At 60.5% G+C, this 15,914-nt stretch overlaps 1 protein-coding gene across 2 annotated transcripts; it reads left to right on the plus strand.

The window, feature by feature from the left end:
- The first annotated feature begins 126 nt into the window (after nucleotides 1–126).
- Nucleotides 127–15,601, plus strand: GIGYF1 (GRB10 interacting GYF protein 1). 2 transcript variants are annotated; one of them, XM_079946549.1, is made up of 28 exons: nucleotides 127–255; nucleotides 3,568–3,701; nucleotides 5,128–5,371; nucleotides 6,106–6,257; nucleotides 6,503–6,612; nucleotides 6,706–6,835; nucleotides 6,936–7,031; nucleotides 7,174–7,285; nucleotides 7,398–7,506; nucleotides 7,855–7,895; nucleotides 8,113–8,283; nucleotides 8,515–8,768; nucleotides 8,898–9,006; nucleotides 9,472–9,609; nucleotides 9,819–9,919; nucleotides 10,136–10,307; nucleotides 10,426–10,592; nucleotides 10,711–10,811; nucleotides 10,896–11,012; nucleotides 11,140–11,240; nucleotides 11,371–11,453; nucleotides 11,547–11,687; nucleotides 11,766–11,993; nucleotides 12,239–12,423; nucleotides 12,557–12,717; nucleotides 12,801–12,964; nucleotides 13,051–13,180; nucleotides 13,270–15,601. In XM_079946549.1, exons 5-28 carry the CDS (start codon nucleotides 6,578–6,580, stop codon nucleotides 13,320–13,322), a joined length of 3,099 nt encoding a protein of 1,032 aa, XP_079802675.1. In that variant the 5' UTR covers nucleotides 127–255; nucleotides 3,568–3,701; nucleotides 5,128–5,371; nucleotides 6,106–6,257; nucleotides 6,503–6,577; the 3' UTR covers nucleotides 13,323–15,601. The 2 variants fall into 2 exon arrangements, with proteins under 2 accessions (XP_079802675.1, XP_079802676.1); XM_079946550.1 differs by having other exon boundaries at nucleotides 12,242–12,423.
- Nucleotides 15,602–15,914: the final 313 nt, after the last annotated feature.

Genomic DNA, 15,914 nt, shown 5'->3' on the forward strand with positions numbered 1-15,914 from the left:
GTCGGAGCGGGCCGGAGTAGCAAAGGGGGGCAGTGGCGGTGGCGGCGGCCGCGGCGGGGGCGGAGGGGGCGGCCCCGCGGCCCCGCGTCCGCGTCACGTGGTGTGAGGCGGGCAGCCATCTTGCTACAAACACAAACAGAGAGGAGCGGCCGCCGCGGGAGCGCCAGCGCCCCCTCCCCCGCTGCCGCCGCCCCCCGGCCCGCCGCGCGTCGCCAACGCCCCGGGACCGGAGCCTCGCGCCGCCCGCCCGCCGCGGTAAGCGCCCGGCGACCCCGCGGAGCCCGGCCCGCGGCCGGGCCCGGGCCAGGCCCGCCCCCGACGCCGAGGCGGCCGCGCCGAGCCTGCGAGAGCCAAAGCGGGAGCGCGGGCCGCCGGCACGGACCCTCCCCCGTCTCCTCCCGAGGCCGCCGCCCCCGACGCCCGGTGTGCCCGCCCTCCGGCCCTCCCCGCTTGACCCTCCCCCGGCGGGGGCCGGGCCCCCGCGCCGCCCGGAGGGAGGCCGGCTCCCTCCCGGGGGCGGCCGCCCGCGCCCCCGCACCTGGCGCCCCCTCCCTGAAGGGCACGCCGTCCTCCCGGGCCGGCCCGCCTCCTTCCCACCCCCGCGCTCCTAACGGTAGCTCTCCGGCCCTCGGAAGCCCGGCCCAGGCCCCCCGCCTACCCCCGCCCGCATCCTCCGTCCGGGGGCCCGGGACCCTAATGCCCGGTTCTCCCCGGAGATATCCACCAACGCGCCTCCGGTTTCTTATCGGCCTGAGCTGGGCCTGGCGAGTCTTAAAGTCCAAGCTTTCCGTGACTTCTGGCTAACGTGGAAGCCTCTCCTCTTAACCACAGCACTTCGCCTGGGTCTTCGCCTAAATTTCCTTTCAGCGAGCGACATTAGTGCTTGGTCATTGGGGTCTTCTTCCTCCCGGTTGCCCGGCCGTGTGAAACACCTTAGTCTGTCCTGTCGCCAGGCTGGGCCCTTCCCAGCCCATCTCCCCTGATGCAGCAGCTCCCCAGTCACGGCCCCTCACACTTTGCCTTTTTTTTTTTCCCAAGTTAACTTTAAAAAGACCCTCATCTCACACGTCTTACCCAGCCATTACTAGAATTCCCAGTGAGAGTACTGGTCTGGTCCATCATAGGGCCGGGCCTAGCCCCGGGGATAGATGCTCAGCCAGTACTTGTTGGCCAGCTCTTTCTTCCAGTCACCCCAGTCTCACTCCCCTCTTGCTTCTCATTGCTGCTTTTCCAGAGATCAGCCTCCACAGCCTTTCTGCTGCCCGAGAGCTGACACGCGGTTGCAATTTAGCCCCCGCCCCTTGGCTTGCATCTGAAACACTTTGGGTACCAACAGGCTGGTCCCCTTAGCTTCTCACAGTGTGGGTGTTTGCTCTCTGGTCCTTCATCGGTACCGTTCCCTGTGCAGTCCCAGGCCACCCACCCTCACCCCAGACTCAGTTTTATTTCCTAGATGGTAGGTCTAGTGTGTCACTGGGCAGGGTTGGAACAGATCTGGGCGTTGAGTGGCTGCCATGGCCTGGACCAGGGACCTCGAGGGGTCCCACATGGTGATTACAGTCAAGTGAGTTCTGTTCTTAGACTCCTGGCCTGTCTTTCTCAGCCAGCAGATATGTCAGTGTTGTCTGTGGTTTGATGGATTAAAGGACCCCAGTTTGCCCTGGCTTTTACATCTGTAGTTGGAGTTTGGGATAGGAAAAAAAAAAAAAAAGCCCCACTTTAGAGCAGAGGAGGTGAGAAGTGGCTACGGGAAGGATTTTTTTGTTTGTTTTTTTTTTTGATGTGGACCATTTTTCAAGTCTTTATTGAATTTGTTACAGTATCGCTTCTGTGTTTTTTTTTGTATTTATGTTTTGGTTTTTTGGCTGCGAGGTATGTGGGATCTTAGCTCCCCAACCAGGGATCGAACCCACAGCCCCTGCATTGGAAGGTGAAGTCTTAACCACTGGACAGCCAGGGAAGTCCCTATGGGAAGGATTTTAAAAATTCTAACGAGAAATTAAAAATGGTTTAAAACTCACAAAGTGTGCTTGTGAATTCGGGGTGGTTCCTGCTGCACATGTGCCCCTTCTCCAGTCTCAGGTAGGGTGTCGGAGACGTCAGTGTCTCCTATCAGGGCAGCTGCAGCCTCTCTTCCTTGTTTTCTCTGCCTGGAGCCCAAGACTGGGCAAGTGGGCAGAAGGGATCAAATGAGGTAAAGTGTGAAAGTGTTTTGCAAACTGTTAACTACGAGACATGCTGCGGGGTGTTGTTATGATGGCTCTGAGGGCAGAGCTGGGAAAACTGACCAGCTGGGAAGAACATGGGCTTGCACCTCTTTTTAAGTCTCAAGAGTTCTCCTACCCCGCATGGAGAATCTTTCCATCCTGAGAAAGGGCGGAGTCGCCTCCAACAGGCTTGGGGCTGGGTGGTTGCTCAAATGTTGGGGAATTTGGTATTGTACTTCTGTTAATAGTGGTACCTTCCTGTGCCAAAGCACATTGCTCTGGATTGGGGCTAATTTTCGCGGTGATGGAATGAGGAAATAACGTTCTTAACTTAGTGTGTACTGGGACTGCCTATTCTCTGGATTTTTTCCTTCTCCTGTAAGTTCTGAACCCCAGAGAACAGGGTCCCCTCGTGTTCCCTCAAGCCTGTCGTGAGCACCCAGGACCAGTGTGTGTCCTCTCCCTTGGACTCCGGCAGGGGGCAGTCTTTTAAGAGCAGTAATTCAGGTGTTCAGGGAGTGAGGGTATGCTGAGGCTTGAGAAGGAGAAGGGGGCGGGGTGTGGATAGATGTGGCAGACAGATGCTGAGAGGTGGGGGCTAAGCACAACATCCTTAGGTCAAGTAGCCGGGGAGGGATGCTGTACCCGTCCGCTGCCTGCCACCTCCTCCTCTTTCCTTCACTGGAAGGGGATCCAAATGCTGGGCTTTCAAAGTTTGTGATAGACTCAGGACAATTTTGTTTAATCTATTCTTTTCCCGAGGATTTCCCTCCTGGCAGGATTGCAGGTTTCTCTCATGGGACAGTGTAATTAGGGAATGATTTCCTTGCTCTTCAGAGGCAGGAATGAGCTGGAGTAAATTTGGTTTCTCTTGTCTCACATTCTTCCCCATAAACAGACAATAGGTATGGTTACCTTCTGCCTGCGGCACACAGTGGGGTTTCTTAACTGTGCCCCTGTTGGTAATCCGGGCCCAGACAGCTCTTTGCGGTGAGGGCCGTCCTGGGCAGCGTAGGATGTTGAGCAGCAAGCCTGGCCTCTGCTCACTGGATGCCAGTGGCATTTCCCAGTCATACTGACCATAAATGTCCCCCGACATTGCCGCATGTGTCCTGGGAAGCAGAGTTGCCCCCAGCTGAGAAGCGGTGGCTTTGACGAAGGGCGTGGGAAAGACGCACGCCTGTTTGGAGCTAGAAACGGTGGGGCGCGTGTGTGCTGCCCACAGTCGGAGGGCCAGGCAGCCACCGGGCTTCTGGGAGCCAGGCCTCCCCTGGCTGGGCCCGCCTGGACGCTTGACCTTTCTCACCGGCCGCTCCTCCACTTCCTCTCGCCTGATTGCCTGTCTCTCTCGCCTCCGCAGTTTCCCTGCTTCTCACACCGGGAGCCAGCGCTTTTTCTCAGTTCGCTCCTTGCAACCAGGACAGAAGGGCGACGGCTGAAGTGGGAAGCGCCCGGCGGCCAGCCGCCTTTGCCACTCCCTGGAGGGGTGGGAGGGTGAGTTGTCCCCTTTCTGTCCTCCCACCCCGCAGCAGCTTTCCATGCTCGCAGGACTCTTTGTCCCATCCGTCTAGGATGGGGCTCTTCTGGGGTGGCCTGGAAGAGGCTCAGAACAGCCTCTCCTGAGTTTGTTTGAAGGAAGTGGGGTGTTTTTCTTGGAGTGACGAAGACTTAGTATGTGATAGCTATCCCCAAATGTCTTCTTTTCCCCCAAGCCTTTTTTTTTTTTTTAACCAGTAATGTTTATTTTATTATTATTTTTTGGCCGCACCACGCGGCATGTGGAATCCTAGTTCCCCGACCAGGGATCGAACTTGCGCCCCCTGCATTGGAAGCATGGAGTCCTAACCACTGGACTGCCAGGGAAGTCCCCCCACAAACCTTTTAAAAATGGTCAAATATAACATATACCATTTTAGCTATTTTTTAAAAATTATTTTTATTTTTTTGTTTTTGGTTGCATTGGGTCTTTGTTGCTGCGCGCGGGCTTTCTCTAGTTGTGGCAAGCGGGGGCTACCCTTCGTTGTGGTGTGCAGCTTCTCATTGCAGTGGCTTCTCGTTGTGGAGCACAGCCTCTAGGCACGCGGGCTTCAGTAGTTGCGGCGTGTGGGCTCAGTAGTTGTGGCTTGCGAGCTCTAGAGTGCAGGCTCAGTAGTTGTGGCTCACGGGCTTAGTTGCTTCGCAGCATGTGGGATCTTCCCGGACCAGGGCTTGACCCCGTGTCCCCTGCATTGGCAGGCGGATTCTTAACCACTGCACCACCAGGGAAGCCCCCACGCTAGCTATTTTTAAGGATACAATTCTGCAGCGTTAAATGCATTCATCACGTTGTTGTGCAGCCATCCACCTCATCCCCAGAACTTTTTCATCTGCCCCATTTCAGCTGGAACTGTCCCTGTTAAACAACTCCCCACTCTCCTTGCCACCCCACCCCCAGCCCTGGCACCCACTGTCTACTCTGTTCTTCTGAATTTGACTCCCCTGGTAATCTCACGTGAGAGGAATCATCCAATATTTGTTCTTCCGTGACTGGTATGTTTTATTTAGCTAATGTTTTCAAGAGTCATTCGTTGGCCAAATTACATAAGGGTTGTAGCATAGACAGAACTAACCGGACTCGGCTGTTCTGGGAGGCCTACTCGAATTCAGTGACAGGAAGAGCTTTTCAACAGGCCTGTCTTCTCTGACGGCCGTGTGGGCTGTGGTGTGCTCCAGCTCCAGAAGTGGCTAGCTGAGGCTGTTGTAGAAGAGACGCCCGTGCCGGGGGAGGTCAGCCCTGCTCTGGATGGTCTCACAAGCTGCATTTCGCCCTAGGACGCTGGGATTCTGGGAGTGGGTCCCGTGGCTGTCGTGGAGTTTGCTCTGGGCTGCAGCTTTCCCCTGGCCCCTTTGGTGGAAACCCTTCTTCTTCCTTCCTTCCCAGAGTTGTGGAGTCTTGGAGTCGATGGGAACTGTGGAGGTGCTCCGGTCCCGCCTCCGCCCCAGCCAGTGAGGGAAGCCCTTACACGGCTCCCTGAGACCCTGCCCTCCCCCCATCTGCTTGGCACCACCAGGGATGTGCCGCCTCCTGAGAGCCGCCTCCGCTGTTCCTTAGAGGGACGGGTCGCTGCCACCACCACAACCGCTTCTGTCAGCCTCAGTAACTCTGACCTTATTCCCGCTTTGTGGTGAGGGAGCCTTCTTCCTAGCTTGTATCACGGTAACGTCGTTCCCTCCTTGGCTCTCTGTCCTTACGATCGGGCTCTTCCAATCCCAGGGACCGGGCCTCGGTGTTGACTCCGGTCTGGTGAGTGAGCCCTGGGCACGCTGGCTGGAGTGGCCGGCCACGGCCTTCAGCGCGCCCCACCTCAGGCTCTGGAATAGCCCCCGCTCCCCTTGTACTGGGTCTCTCCCCAAACTGAGTCTCTGGATTCTAGCTGCCAAGCGGCCAGACCTGAGTGTTCTCAGGGGAGAGGTAATTTTGCTCCCAGACAAACTTCTCACCCTCTTAATAACTGGCCTTTTCTCTCTCTAGAACATTTGGGACTCCAGTGGGTTTTTTGCTTGTGTGTGTGTGTGTGTTTTCTTTGTCCTAAACATCCACGTGTATCTCAGGCACCCCTTCACTGAATGCCGGGCCACTTGGCGAGAGTGCCGAGCTGTCGGGAGGTGCCTGGCGTTCCCTGCCACACCCCCAGCACCTCCGCCGGGCTCGGCCGAGTGAACTGACTGCTCGAGAGGCCTGATGAGTGGAGGGCAGCGATGAGGAGGAGCAGGGCCTGGGCTGCCCTGTGCTCCGTAACCAGCGGCCTCCAGGCAGCTGTGGGCCTTCTCGTTATGCAGGACGGAGGAGGGCTGGAGGCAGGGAGGTCTGTCTCACCTTTAATTTAACCCCACTTTCTTTTCTTCGCCCCTCAATAAGGATCTTTCCCAGATGTGAAGGTCCCTCCCTGGGCACTGCTCTGGTCAGACCAACATCCAGTTGCCTGGGGACCCTGGTTCACTCCAGCACAGGCCCTTGCCTGGAGAGAGCCCGGCCCCTGCCCTGCCTGCTTCCCTGGGCAAGGCTGCCAGGTGAGTCTGGGCCAGAGGGAGGGCGTCCCCCTGCGGAAGCTGGAAGGGGCTCTGCCTGCCTGTTTTCCTCCCCTCCCCCAGGCCTTCCTCCACCGTGACTGTTTGGTTAACTCATGGTGTGAGTGGCACGTGGCTGGCTTAGGCGAGTCCTTACAGAGCCCATTACTGTACCCACCTAGTCCTCATACCCTCGGGCTCTCCGGCTGTGCTGTCTCCAAGGCCCAGTGTCCCCCACGTCTCCACAGGTGTTTGGAGAGTGAACACCCGGTACCCCCTCCCCTGCTCATCCCCTCGACCTCTAGGACACGCCCAGCTCCACAATGGCAGCAGAGACCCTCAACTTTGGGCCTGAGTGGTGAGTCAAGTGTGCTTTGGGTGGCGTAGAGAAGCCGGGAAGGACGGGGCTGCTCAGATTTCTGTCCCTCTCCTTCTCGTGCCCCTTCTGCAGGCTGAGGGCCCTTTCTAGTGGTGGCAGTGTGGCCTCCCCACCCCCATCCCCCGCCATGCCCAAATACAAGCTGGCCGACTATCGCTACGGGCGAGAGGAGATGCTGGCCCTCTATGTCAAGGAGAGCAAGGTAGGGGTGGGCGGGCGTGGGGTGTGGCCCAGTTGCCCGCTTGGCCTTGGCCGGTGGAGAGGGCCCCGGAGCATGTGATACCTCCTGCCCCCGTTGACAGGTCCCCGATGAGCTGCAAGACAAGGAGTTTGCTGCGGTGCTGCAGGAGGAGCCGCTGCAGCCCCTGGCGCTGGAGCCTCTGACTGAGGAGGAGCAGGTGGGGCCCTGCCGGCGGGTGCCGCGTCTCCACCGTGGAGGGGGCTGGAGTTGGGAAGGCAGGTGGTGGAGTTGCGGTTGTGGATGGAGTGGGAGCGGTCAGGTGCCTGGGTCCTCACTCCCACCCCTGGCTCCCTCCTCAGAGAAACTTCTCCCTGTCAGTGAACAGTGTGGCTGTGCTGAGGCTGATGGGGAAAGGGGCTGGTCCCCCCCTAGGTGGCGCCTCCCGTGGCAGGGGCAGCACGCGGAGCCGAGGTAGAGGGGGGTTATGGCGTGTTCTGGGGCGGGCAGCGGTGGGATTCGCGGTCTTGAGGACTTGGAGGGGTGAGCCGGCAGGTTTCCCACGCGCACCTCATTCCTCCTCCAGGCCGCGGCCGCGGTGACAGTTGCTTTTACCAAAGAAGCATTGAAGAAGGCGATGGGGCCTTTGGCCGAAACCCCCGGGAGATCCAGCGTAGCCAGAGTTGGGATGACAGGTGCAGGCTGGGAGAAGGGGGCACAGAGGCAGAGCAGAGAGGGGCCCCGGTGTTAGGGCCCAGGGTCTCACGGAGGAAGGCTTGGGTCTTGTCGTCAGAGGGCACCAGGAGACCCACCAGATCAGCCCTAGTCAGAGAGCTCTCTCTGTGCCCTCTGACCCCCTATGACCCTGCCCTTTTCCTTCCGATTCTCTGGGCACGCCCTTGGGCTTCCTTCCAAGCCCCCCTGTCCCCCTGCCCCCCCCCCGCCCCCTCCCGCACCTCTCGGGGCAGAATGAACAAGGTGAGCAGAGATCCTGCAGGTTGGGGGCGGAACTGTCCTCTGACCCACACCTGTCCCTCCCACAGAAGCGAGAGGCGGTTTGAGAAGTCGGCCAGGAGGGATGGAGGTATGGAGAGTGGCGAGGGTGGTGGCCAGGCCCTGAGTTCGTTAAGAGGTGGGGGAGGACTGAAATGGGTGGCCCCGGTTGGGGGATGTTTCCTGGGGGAGGTGGTAGGGGCAGGAGGGCCCGGAGCTGGGCTCCTCTTTCCCAGCAAGGTGTATAGTAAGAGTCTTGCAGGGACCGTGGCCGCCGCCCGCTGACTGTGTCTTCCCCTGCTCCCAAGCGCGATCCGGGTTTGATGAGGGAGGGGCTGGCCCGAGGAAGGAGCATGCCCGCTCAGATAGCGAGAACTGGCGTTCTCTCCGGGAGGAACAAGAGGAAGAGGAGGAGGGCAGCTGGAGACTTGGGGCAGGACCCCGGCGAGATGGCGACCGCTGGCGCTCTGCCAGCCCTGGTGAGATGGGGGCCAGGTGGGCGCCGTCGGGGGCGGCGGGTGGCGAGAACTTCCTGTGAGGGTGGGCACCTACGGCCAGGCAGAGGGAGCAGAGAGTTCTGGAGCGGGGCGGGTGGGAATGCAGTCCCGGAAGTGCCGGTTCCGGGCCGGGGGTCCCAGTGGGCGGCAGAAGAGTGGGGACTCTGGCTTGACTGGGATACCGATTCTCCTTCTCCGACTTTTCCTGCCCAGATGGCGGCCCCCGCTCTGCTGGCTGGCGGGAACATGGGGACCGGCGTCGGAAGTTTGAATTTGATTTGCGAGGGGATCGAGGAGGGTGTGGTGAAGAGGAGGGGAGGGGTGGGGGGGGCGGCTCTCACCTCCGGAGGGGCCGAGGGCCTGACGGCTTTGATGACGACAAGGATGGGCTCCCGGAGTGGTGTCTGGACGATGAGGATGAAGAAATGGGCACCTTCGATGCCTCCGGGGCCTTCTTGCCTGTCAAGGTATCTGCGAGGCGGCGAGGGGGAGACTTTTCTTAGAGGTTGGTGGGAACCTGCCCTGAGGGGGTCCTCTCACTCCATTCTTTTTTCCTCTGCCGTTCACCTCCCTGTCATATCCCCTAACCTGTGCAGAAGGGCCCCAAGGAGCCCATTCCTGAGGAGCAGGAGCTCGACTTCCAGGGTCTGGAGGAAGAGGAGGAAGAGCCTTCCGAAGGGCTGGACGAGGAGGGGCCTGAGGCGGGTAAGCCTGCGCGGTAGGGCAAGGAGGACGCCTGCAGCCTCGAGCGAGCGGGGTCCGCGGGCAACACGGAGGGAGGCCGGTGCCGACACAGTGTGGGGAGGAGCCTGCAAACAGCAGGGCTGTGTCCAGAAGGCCAAGGGTCAGATGAAAATCAAAGCAGAATCAAAATGACCTTCGACAGTCCCTCGAATCTGTCGAACACGGTATTAAACCAGTGGTATTGTGTGTACAGCCCCAGACAGTGATACGGATCCGTGTCCATTACCGCAGGGGCAAGAGAGGAAGTGTGCAAAGTGGGGTTTGTGGTGTCAGTTCACCGAACCTTAGTTGTGTTGACCAAAGATACGTGGGTGGACTCAATACCCAGAGGCCCTTCTGACCACAAATGGAAGGTTTGTGCTAAATCATTTTGAAGGCCTTCCGGCTCTTTGGTTTTGAATTCTGGTAATTACCCTTCCCTTTCAGGTGGGAAAGAACTGACCCCACTGCCTCCTCAGGAGGAGAAGTCCAGCTCCCCATCCCCACTGCCCAGCTTGGGCCCACTCTGGGGAGGCAACGGGGAAGGCGATGATGCTCTGGAGAAAGACCTGCCGGCAGCTGAAGGTAGCCAGAGGGCAGGGCCGCCCTTTCCCTGGAGCCTGGGGCTGGTGGGGAAGATGCTCCCCTTCCCTGTGGGAAGGAGGTGCAAGGAGTGTTTGTGGGGGGGCCAGAGTTAGCGCCGACTTTTCTGGAATAAGGGTGGTAGAAGGGGGACTGTCTCGCTCCCTTCTCTGGACTCACCCATTCCATCTTCCCTTCTTTGCTCCTTCTAGGAGACGATATGAGGGCAGTGCAGCTGGGTCCTGGGGTGGGTTCACCCCCTGGCCCACCTGGAGATCTGGAAGATGATGAAGGCTTGAAGCACCTGCAGCAGGTGTGAGGGGGCCTGAGAAGGCTCTGGGGATCCTCCCCTCTTGGGGGGACAGAGAGTCTTTATTCCGTCTGTCGTTGCCGCGGTTCCAGGCTCTTCCCCATTGGTCCCGCTGTGTTAGGACCTGCTCTCTTGACCCCACCCCACCTTAGCCCCAGCCCCGTCCGATGTTGCTGGGCTTGGCCGGTTAAGGCTTCCCCTCTCTCCCTGGGTTCCCAGGAGGCGGAGAAGCTCGTGGCCTCCCTGCAGGACAGCTCCCTGGAGGAGGAGCAGTTCACAGCCGCCATCCAGGCCCAGGGCCTGCGCCACTCTGCAGCTGCCACCGCCCTCCCCCTCAGCCATGGCGCGGCCCGGAAGTGGTTCTACAAGGACCCGCAGGGGGAGATCCAAGGTGCCCGTGGGAAACAGGGCATGCAGGAGGGGCTCCTGGGGCGTGGGGACAGCACCGTTCTCATCAAGGGCTCCTCTGGCGCACCTTTCTGACCACAGCCCCCTTTCCCTTGGCCCAGGCCCCTTCACGACACAGGAGATGGCGGAGTGGTTCCAGGCGGGCTATTTCTCTATGGCCCTGCTTGTGAAGCGGGGCTGTGATGAGGGCTTCCAGCCGTTGGGTGAGGTGATCAAGATGTGGGGTCGTGTGCCCTTTGCCCCTGGGCCCTCACCACCCCCACTGCTGGTGAGCATACCCCCCTTTGCACAGAGCAGGGACGGGAGGTGGGAGCCTGGCGGATGGCAGCGGGTGCTGCAGAGCAAGCCAAGGTCAGAGCCGCCGGAACTCTCTGGCCCTCACTCAGGGAAACATGGACCAGGAGCGGCTGAAGAAGCAGCAGGAGCTGGCGGCAGCCGCCTTGTACCAGCAGCTGCAGCACCAGCAGTTTCTGCAGCTGGTCGGCAGGTATGGGGGGCCCAGCAGGGCTTGTCAGTAGGGCTGCACTGGCCCTGTGGCCGGCCCACCTCATGCCCGTCCACGTCTCGGCAGCCGCCAGCTCCCGCAGTGTGCGCTCCGGGAAAAGGCGGCTCTGGGGGACCTGCCGCCGCCGCCGCAGCAGCAGCTCACCGCGTTCCTGCAGCAGCTCCAAGCTCTCAAGCCCCCCAGGTGTGTGGGATGCTCCATCCTCGCTCCGTGTTCCCGTGGCCACGCGCACAGCCCTCGGGTGGTGGGGGCGTGGGGTGCAGGCTGGAAATGGCTTTAGGGTGCTGAGTGTCAGTGCTCTGCTCCCCAGGGGTGGGGACCAGAACTTGCTCCCGACGATGAACCGGTCCCTGTCAGCGCCAGACTCGGGCCCCCTCTGGGACATACATACCTCAGCCTCATCACAGTCAGGTGTGTGGCCAGCCACTGCCCGCCCGGCCCATCCTGAGCCCTGAAGGCCCCTCCCTATCCCCGACGGCCGCGGGTGAGTGGGTACCCTGAGGCCTGAGCTCCCTCCTGCAGCTGCCTTTGTTCCCTGCAGGCGGTGAGGCCAGTCTTTGGGACATACCAATTAACTCTTCGACTCAGGGTCCAATTCTAGAACAACTCCAGCTGCAGCATAAAGTGAGTGGGCGTCTGGGGCTGGAGTCCTCGGGTATCGGGGGCCGGGCCACGGCAGGGAAGGCCTGACGTCAGGTCTGATGTCGACCGCTGCAGTTCCAGGAGCGCAGAGAAGTGGAGCTCAGGGCGAAGCGGGAGGAGGAGGAGCGCAAGCGCCGAGAGGAGAAGCGCCGCCAGCAGCAGCAGGAGGAGCAGAAGCGGCGGCAGGAAGAAGAGGAGCTGTTTCGGCGCAAGCAGGTGGGGGCCCGGCCGAGCGCACGTCCTGCCTGGGCCGGGCCGGGGTGCCCGCCGGCCCTCACCGCGTCTCTGCCTCAGGTGCGGCAGCAGGAGCTCCTGCTGAAGCTGCTCCAGCAGCAGCAGGCGGTGGCTGCCGTCCCTGTGCCTCCTGCGCCCAGTTCCCCGCCCCCCCTGTGGGCCGGCCTGGCCAAGCAGGGCCTGTCGATGAAGACGCTGCTGGAGCTGCAGCTGGAGGGCGAGCGGCAGATGCATAAGCAGCCCCCGCCTCGGGAGCCTTCGCGGGCCCAGGCTCCCAACCACCGCGTGGTGAGCAGGCTGGGCCTGGCCCCTGCTGGCTGGCACCTTGGGGCCCTCGGGAACCCCTTCCGGTCAGCTCCCGGGGTGACCCGGGGTGGGGGGCACACTGGTCCCCATGTGACCCTGGAGGCGCTCTCTTCTGTGAGGCCCTCACCTCACCTCACCCACCCGCCGTGCCACCTGAACGAACCTCCCACTCAGCGTTGAGTGTGTGTGTCCCGGCCTGGGCCACCCTGACTTACTGCCCTCTGTAGCAGCTCGGGGGCCTGGGCGCCACCCCCCTGAACCAGTGGGTATCTGAGGCTGGGCCGCTGTGGGGCGGGCCCGACAAGAGTGGGGGCAGCAGCGGCCTGGGGCTCTGGGAGGACACCCTCAAGAGCAGCGGGAGCCTGGCCCGCAGCCTGGGCCTGAAGAACAGCCGCAGCAGCCCCTCTCTCAGGTGGGCGCCGGGGCCTGCGGGGGTGGGCGTGGGAGGGTGCGGGACTCCTGAGCTCATCAGGTGGGTCCCGGGGCCTGCGGGGGTGGGCGTGGGAGGGTGCGGGACTCCTGAGCTTCACCTCCATCCCGCTCAGTGACTCGTACAGCCACCTGTCGGGTCGGCCTGTGCGCAAAAAGACGGAAGAGGAAGAGAAGCTGCTGAAGCTGCTCCAGGGCATCCCCCGGCCCCAGGATGGCTTCACCCAGTGGTGTGAGCAGATGCTGCACACGCTGAGCACCACGGGCAGCCTGGACGGTACAGGCGGCTTTCCCCGGGAGGCCGGCTGGGGGTACCAGACCCGCATCGGTGGGCTCTGACAGCCCCATCCTGCCCCGCAGTGCCCATGGCTGTAGCGATCCTCAAGGAGGTGGAATCCCCCTACGACGTCCATGACTATATCCGTTCCTGCCTGGGGGACACGCTGGAAGCCAAAGAATTTGCCAAACAATTCCTGGAGCGGAGGGCCAAGCAGAAGGCCAGCCAGCAGCGGCAGCAGCAGCAGGTGAGGTTTCACAGAGCCCTGGCCAGAGGCAGTGAGGGCGCCCAGCGCTCCCCTGACCGCCCCCCTCCCTCTCTTCTGCTTGGCAGGAGGCTTGGCTGAGCAGTGGCTCCCTGCAGACAGCCTTTCAGACCAACCACAGCACCAAACTCGGCTCTGGGGAGGGCAGCAAAGCCAAGAGGCGGGCACTGATGCTGCACTCGGACCCCAGCATCTTGGGTGAGTTTGGAGTGGGGAGGAGGCTCCTTGCTCAGCACTGGGCAGGAGCCTGGGTGGGTGAGCTCAAACCCAGCTTCCCCTGGCTTCAGGGTACTCCCTGCATGGACCTTCTGGTGAGATCGAGAGCGTGGATGACTACTGACCAGCCCGTCCCACCAGCACCCTGGGCTATAGGCCAGGGGCAGCAGCAACGGCTTGGACCCCTGGGTCCCCGGCCTGCAGGCTCCCCACGAGGAGCATAGGAGGAAGCAGGGGCAGGGTCCCCAGCACTTGTTACAAACCACACGATGCACCTTAACTCACCCACCACGAGGCACTTTACAGATTGGGGGGAAGGGTTTTTTTGTTTTGTTTTTGTTTTTAATTTTAAACAACATTGAAGAAAACATTAGAGACAAAAAGAAATTGTTAAGAAGGAGACTCTAAGCACTCCCTTTCCCTTTTGGGGATGGGGGAGCAACAATGGAAGATCCACAGAGGTTTTTGTTTCGTTTTTTTTTTCTTTTTTTTTCTTTTTTTTTAAGAAAAAAGAAAAACAAAAAAAAATGGTTAGGAGACTGAAAGAAAAAACACACTGTTATTTTGGGGCAGTGGGGACACGGGCCCCACGGACCTGTCCTGCCTGGCCCCCGAGGCTGCACTTACCCTCCCTGCCCCACACGGTGGGCCACTGGGGTAACTGGAAGCTGGGGTGCCAGCAGTTTGCACAGCGAGGCCCCCTCAGCCCCGCCGGCCGGACCCGCTGTGAACGGCTCCCTTGTTGCTGTGACTGTGGCAGAGGTGTCTGAGGTGGGGGCCGAAGTAGCCCCTTGGCTTCGCTGCTTCTGGGGAAAGTTGCACAAATGGGCCAGGCCGCCTCAGCGCCCCAGGCTGCCGCCCTGCACTGGCTGACAGGGTGGATAGGAGAGGGCCGGCAGTGCCAACCTCATCTGGCTGTCAGGCCGGCAGAACTTCCACTCTGGCCCTGGTGAGGGGCTTCCCCCTCCGCTGCCATTCGGGGGGCCGGCCTGGGTGCGAAGCTGAAAGTTCCAGCTCCCTGCCTTGCCACATGAATGTATTCTCTGGGCCACGAGCCCCTGCTGCGCCCGCTGCCTCAACCCGAGAGAGGTGGGGGCGGAGCAGTTCCTCCAGGAGCTGGAGAGAGAGGCGCCACTTCATGACTGTTGTTCCTCCTGTGAAGGGGGCAGGCGAGGGGCCAAGGAGGCCACGGAGTGGGCCGCTTGGGGCTTCTGGTTGCAGTGCGGGGCTGTTAGAAGGGAGCCCCCCACCTGCAGCCAGCTGTGTGGGACATGGACCACCCAGCTCGGCCCTGACCCCTCCATTGACCAAATGGGAGAGGAGCAAGCGGCCTCTCCCCTCCCTGCTCCCCTCATGTTTTTAAATGTTGGGTAGGGTGGGGTGTCAAGAATGGGAGTGTCTATCTCTCCTGGGTCGGGGGTAGGCTGCCCTTCACCAACTTATTCCCAATCACCTACCTGGGTTTGTCTCCATTTGGGTTGTTTTCTTTTTTTTTTTTTTTTTTTTAAGTTTGTTGTATCTTTTGGATTTCTCATTTAACTTCTCCCGTGGACCTCATTGCTCAGAGCGCAGTATTAGGGCAAGATTCTGCCACTGCCTCCCCTCCATGAATGTATTTATCCTTCCTGCCCTGGGGAAATGGGGAGTGGCCCCAGTTTTCTTTCCCCATCTATCCCCAGAGAGATGATTTTTTTAACTTTTTTTTTTTTTTTTTTTTTGCACCAAAGTGGCAACTGGGTCAGTGTTGGGGGATAAAGCTGGCCTCGGGGGTGGAGGGGCCCCCTCCACCTGCTTCTCCCTGGTTTCAACAGTGTTAGCGTCCGTGAAAAGACAATATTCTCTCTAAAGCAATAAGGGGGTGATGGGCCAGGGGGAAATGTCTTGCTGCTGCTGGCCCCCCAGCTCCCCCTTTCCTCGAGCCAGTATTTGGTGGCATTAGAGGTGTTGGGGGAGTACTGTTGTGACTGAATGTAACTGCCCCCACCCCTGCCGCAGCCAATGCAGGGGGAGGGGGGATGACACTCTTCCCCGTCTCTTCCTTCCCCTCCCCCCCAGCTAAAGAGACTTTGAATTTAGGGGGCCCTTGAGCCTGGAGAGGCCTTAACCCTGTGAGGAAGTGTAGGGGGAGCCCTCTCCCACCCCCATCCCCTTCTGAGAGTGGTCAATGTTTACAAGCCCCTGAGCCCCCCAGCCCAGGGACTCAGGCCCCTTGCTGTCCTTTCCCAGCCCGTCTTCCTGGGCCCCGGCTGCTCCCCCGCCCTTCCTGGGGTTAGGGTGGGTGCAGGGGTCATTCTGTATCCTTGTCTGCCTTGTACCCACCATCTCCCCAACCTGTGTGACTCCCTTCTCGTCTACCTGCCTCTGTAAATACTCCGCTTCCCCCCAATAAAACTTGGTGTGTGTTCTCCCCTCCTGCATCTGAGTTGTTTCTTGGGGTAAGGGGATGTTGGGAACGAGAGGCACAGCTCAAAAGAGCTGGGAACTGAAAAAGCCACAGGCAAGGGGTGGCTATGGTCGGCCAGCCTAACCAGGCCAGACTAGAAATGGGAGGGCTGTGTGTGTGGAACACCTGTGACCTGCGGGCCAGAGAAGGTCCTCCCACCTGTGACTCCGCTTCCGGCCGAGGAGGAGTGGTAGTCCCCACCCCACTATTTGGAGCCCCACATCCCCCCAGCTGGTCTGCCGCTGGGGACAGATACCTAGAGCGAGGAAGACA

The sequence above is a fragment of the Stenella coeruleoalba genome, assembly GCF_951394435.1.
Source record: "Stenella coeruleoalba genome assembly, chromosome: 15".
NCBI classification, from domain to species: Eukaryota; Metazoa; Chordata; class Mammalia; order Artiodactyla; family Delphinidae; genus Stenella; species Stenella coeruleoalba.

What these genes read in the sequence shown, in the direction of transcription:
- GIGYF1 (XM_079946549.1), top strand. Translation starts at nt 6,578, where the DNA reads ATGGCAGCAGAGACCCTCAACTTTGGGCCTGAGTG. An exon ending in CGAGGAGGGGCCTGAGGCGG is followed by an intron (nt 9,007 to 9,471) that starts GTAAGCCTGCGC and finishes CTTCCCTTTCAG; the next exon opens with GTGGGAAAGAACTGACCCCA. An exon ending in CCTCACCACCCCCACTGCTG is followed by an intron (nt 10,593 to 10,710) that starts GTGAGCATACCC and finishes GCCCTCACTCAG; the next exon opens with GGAAACATGGACCAGGAGCG.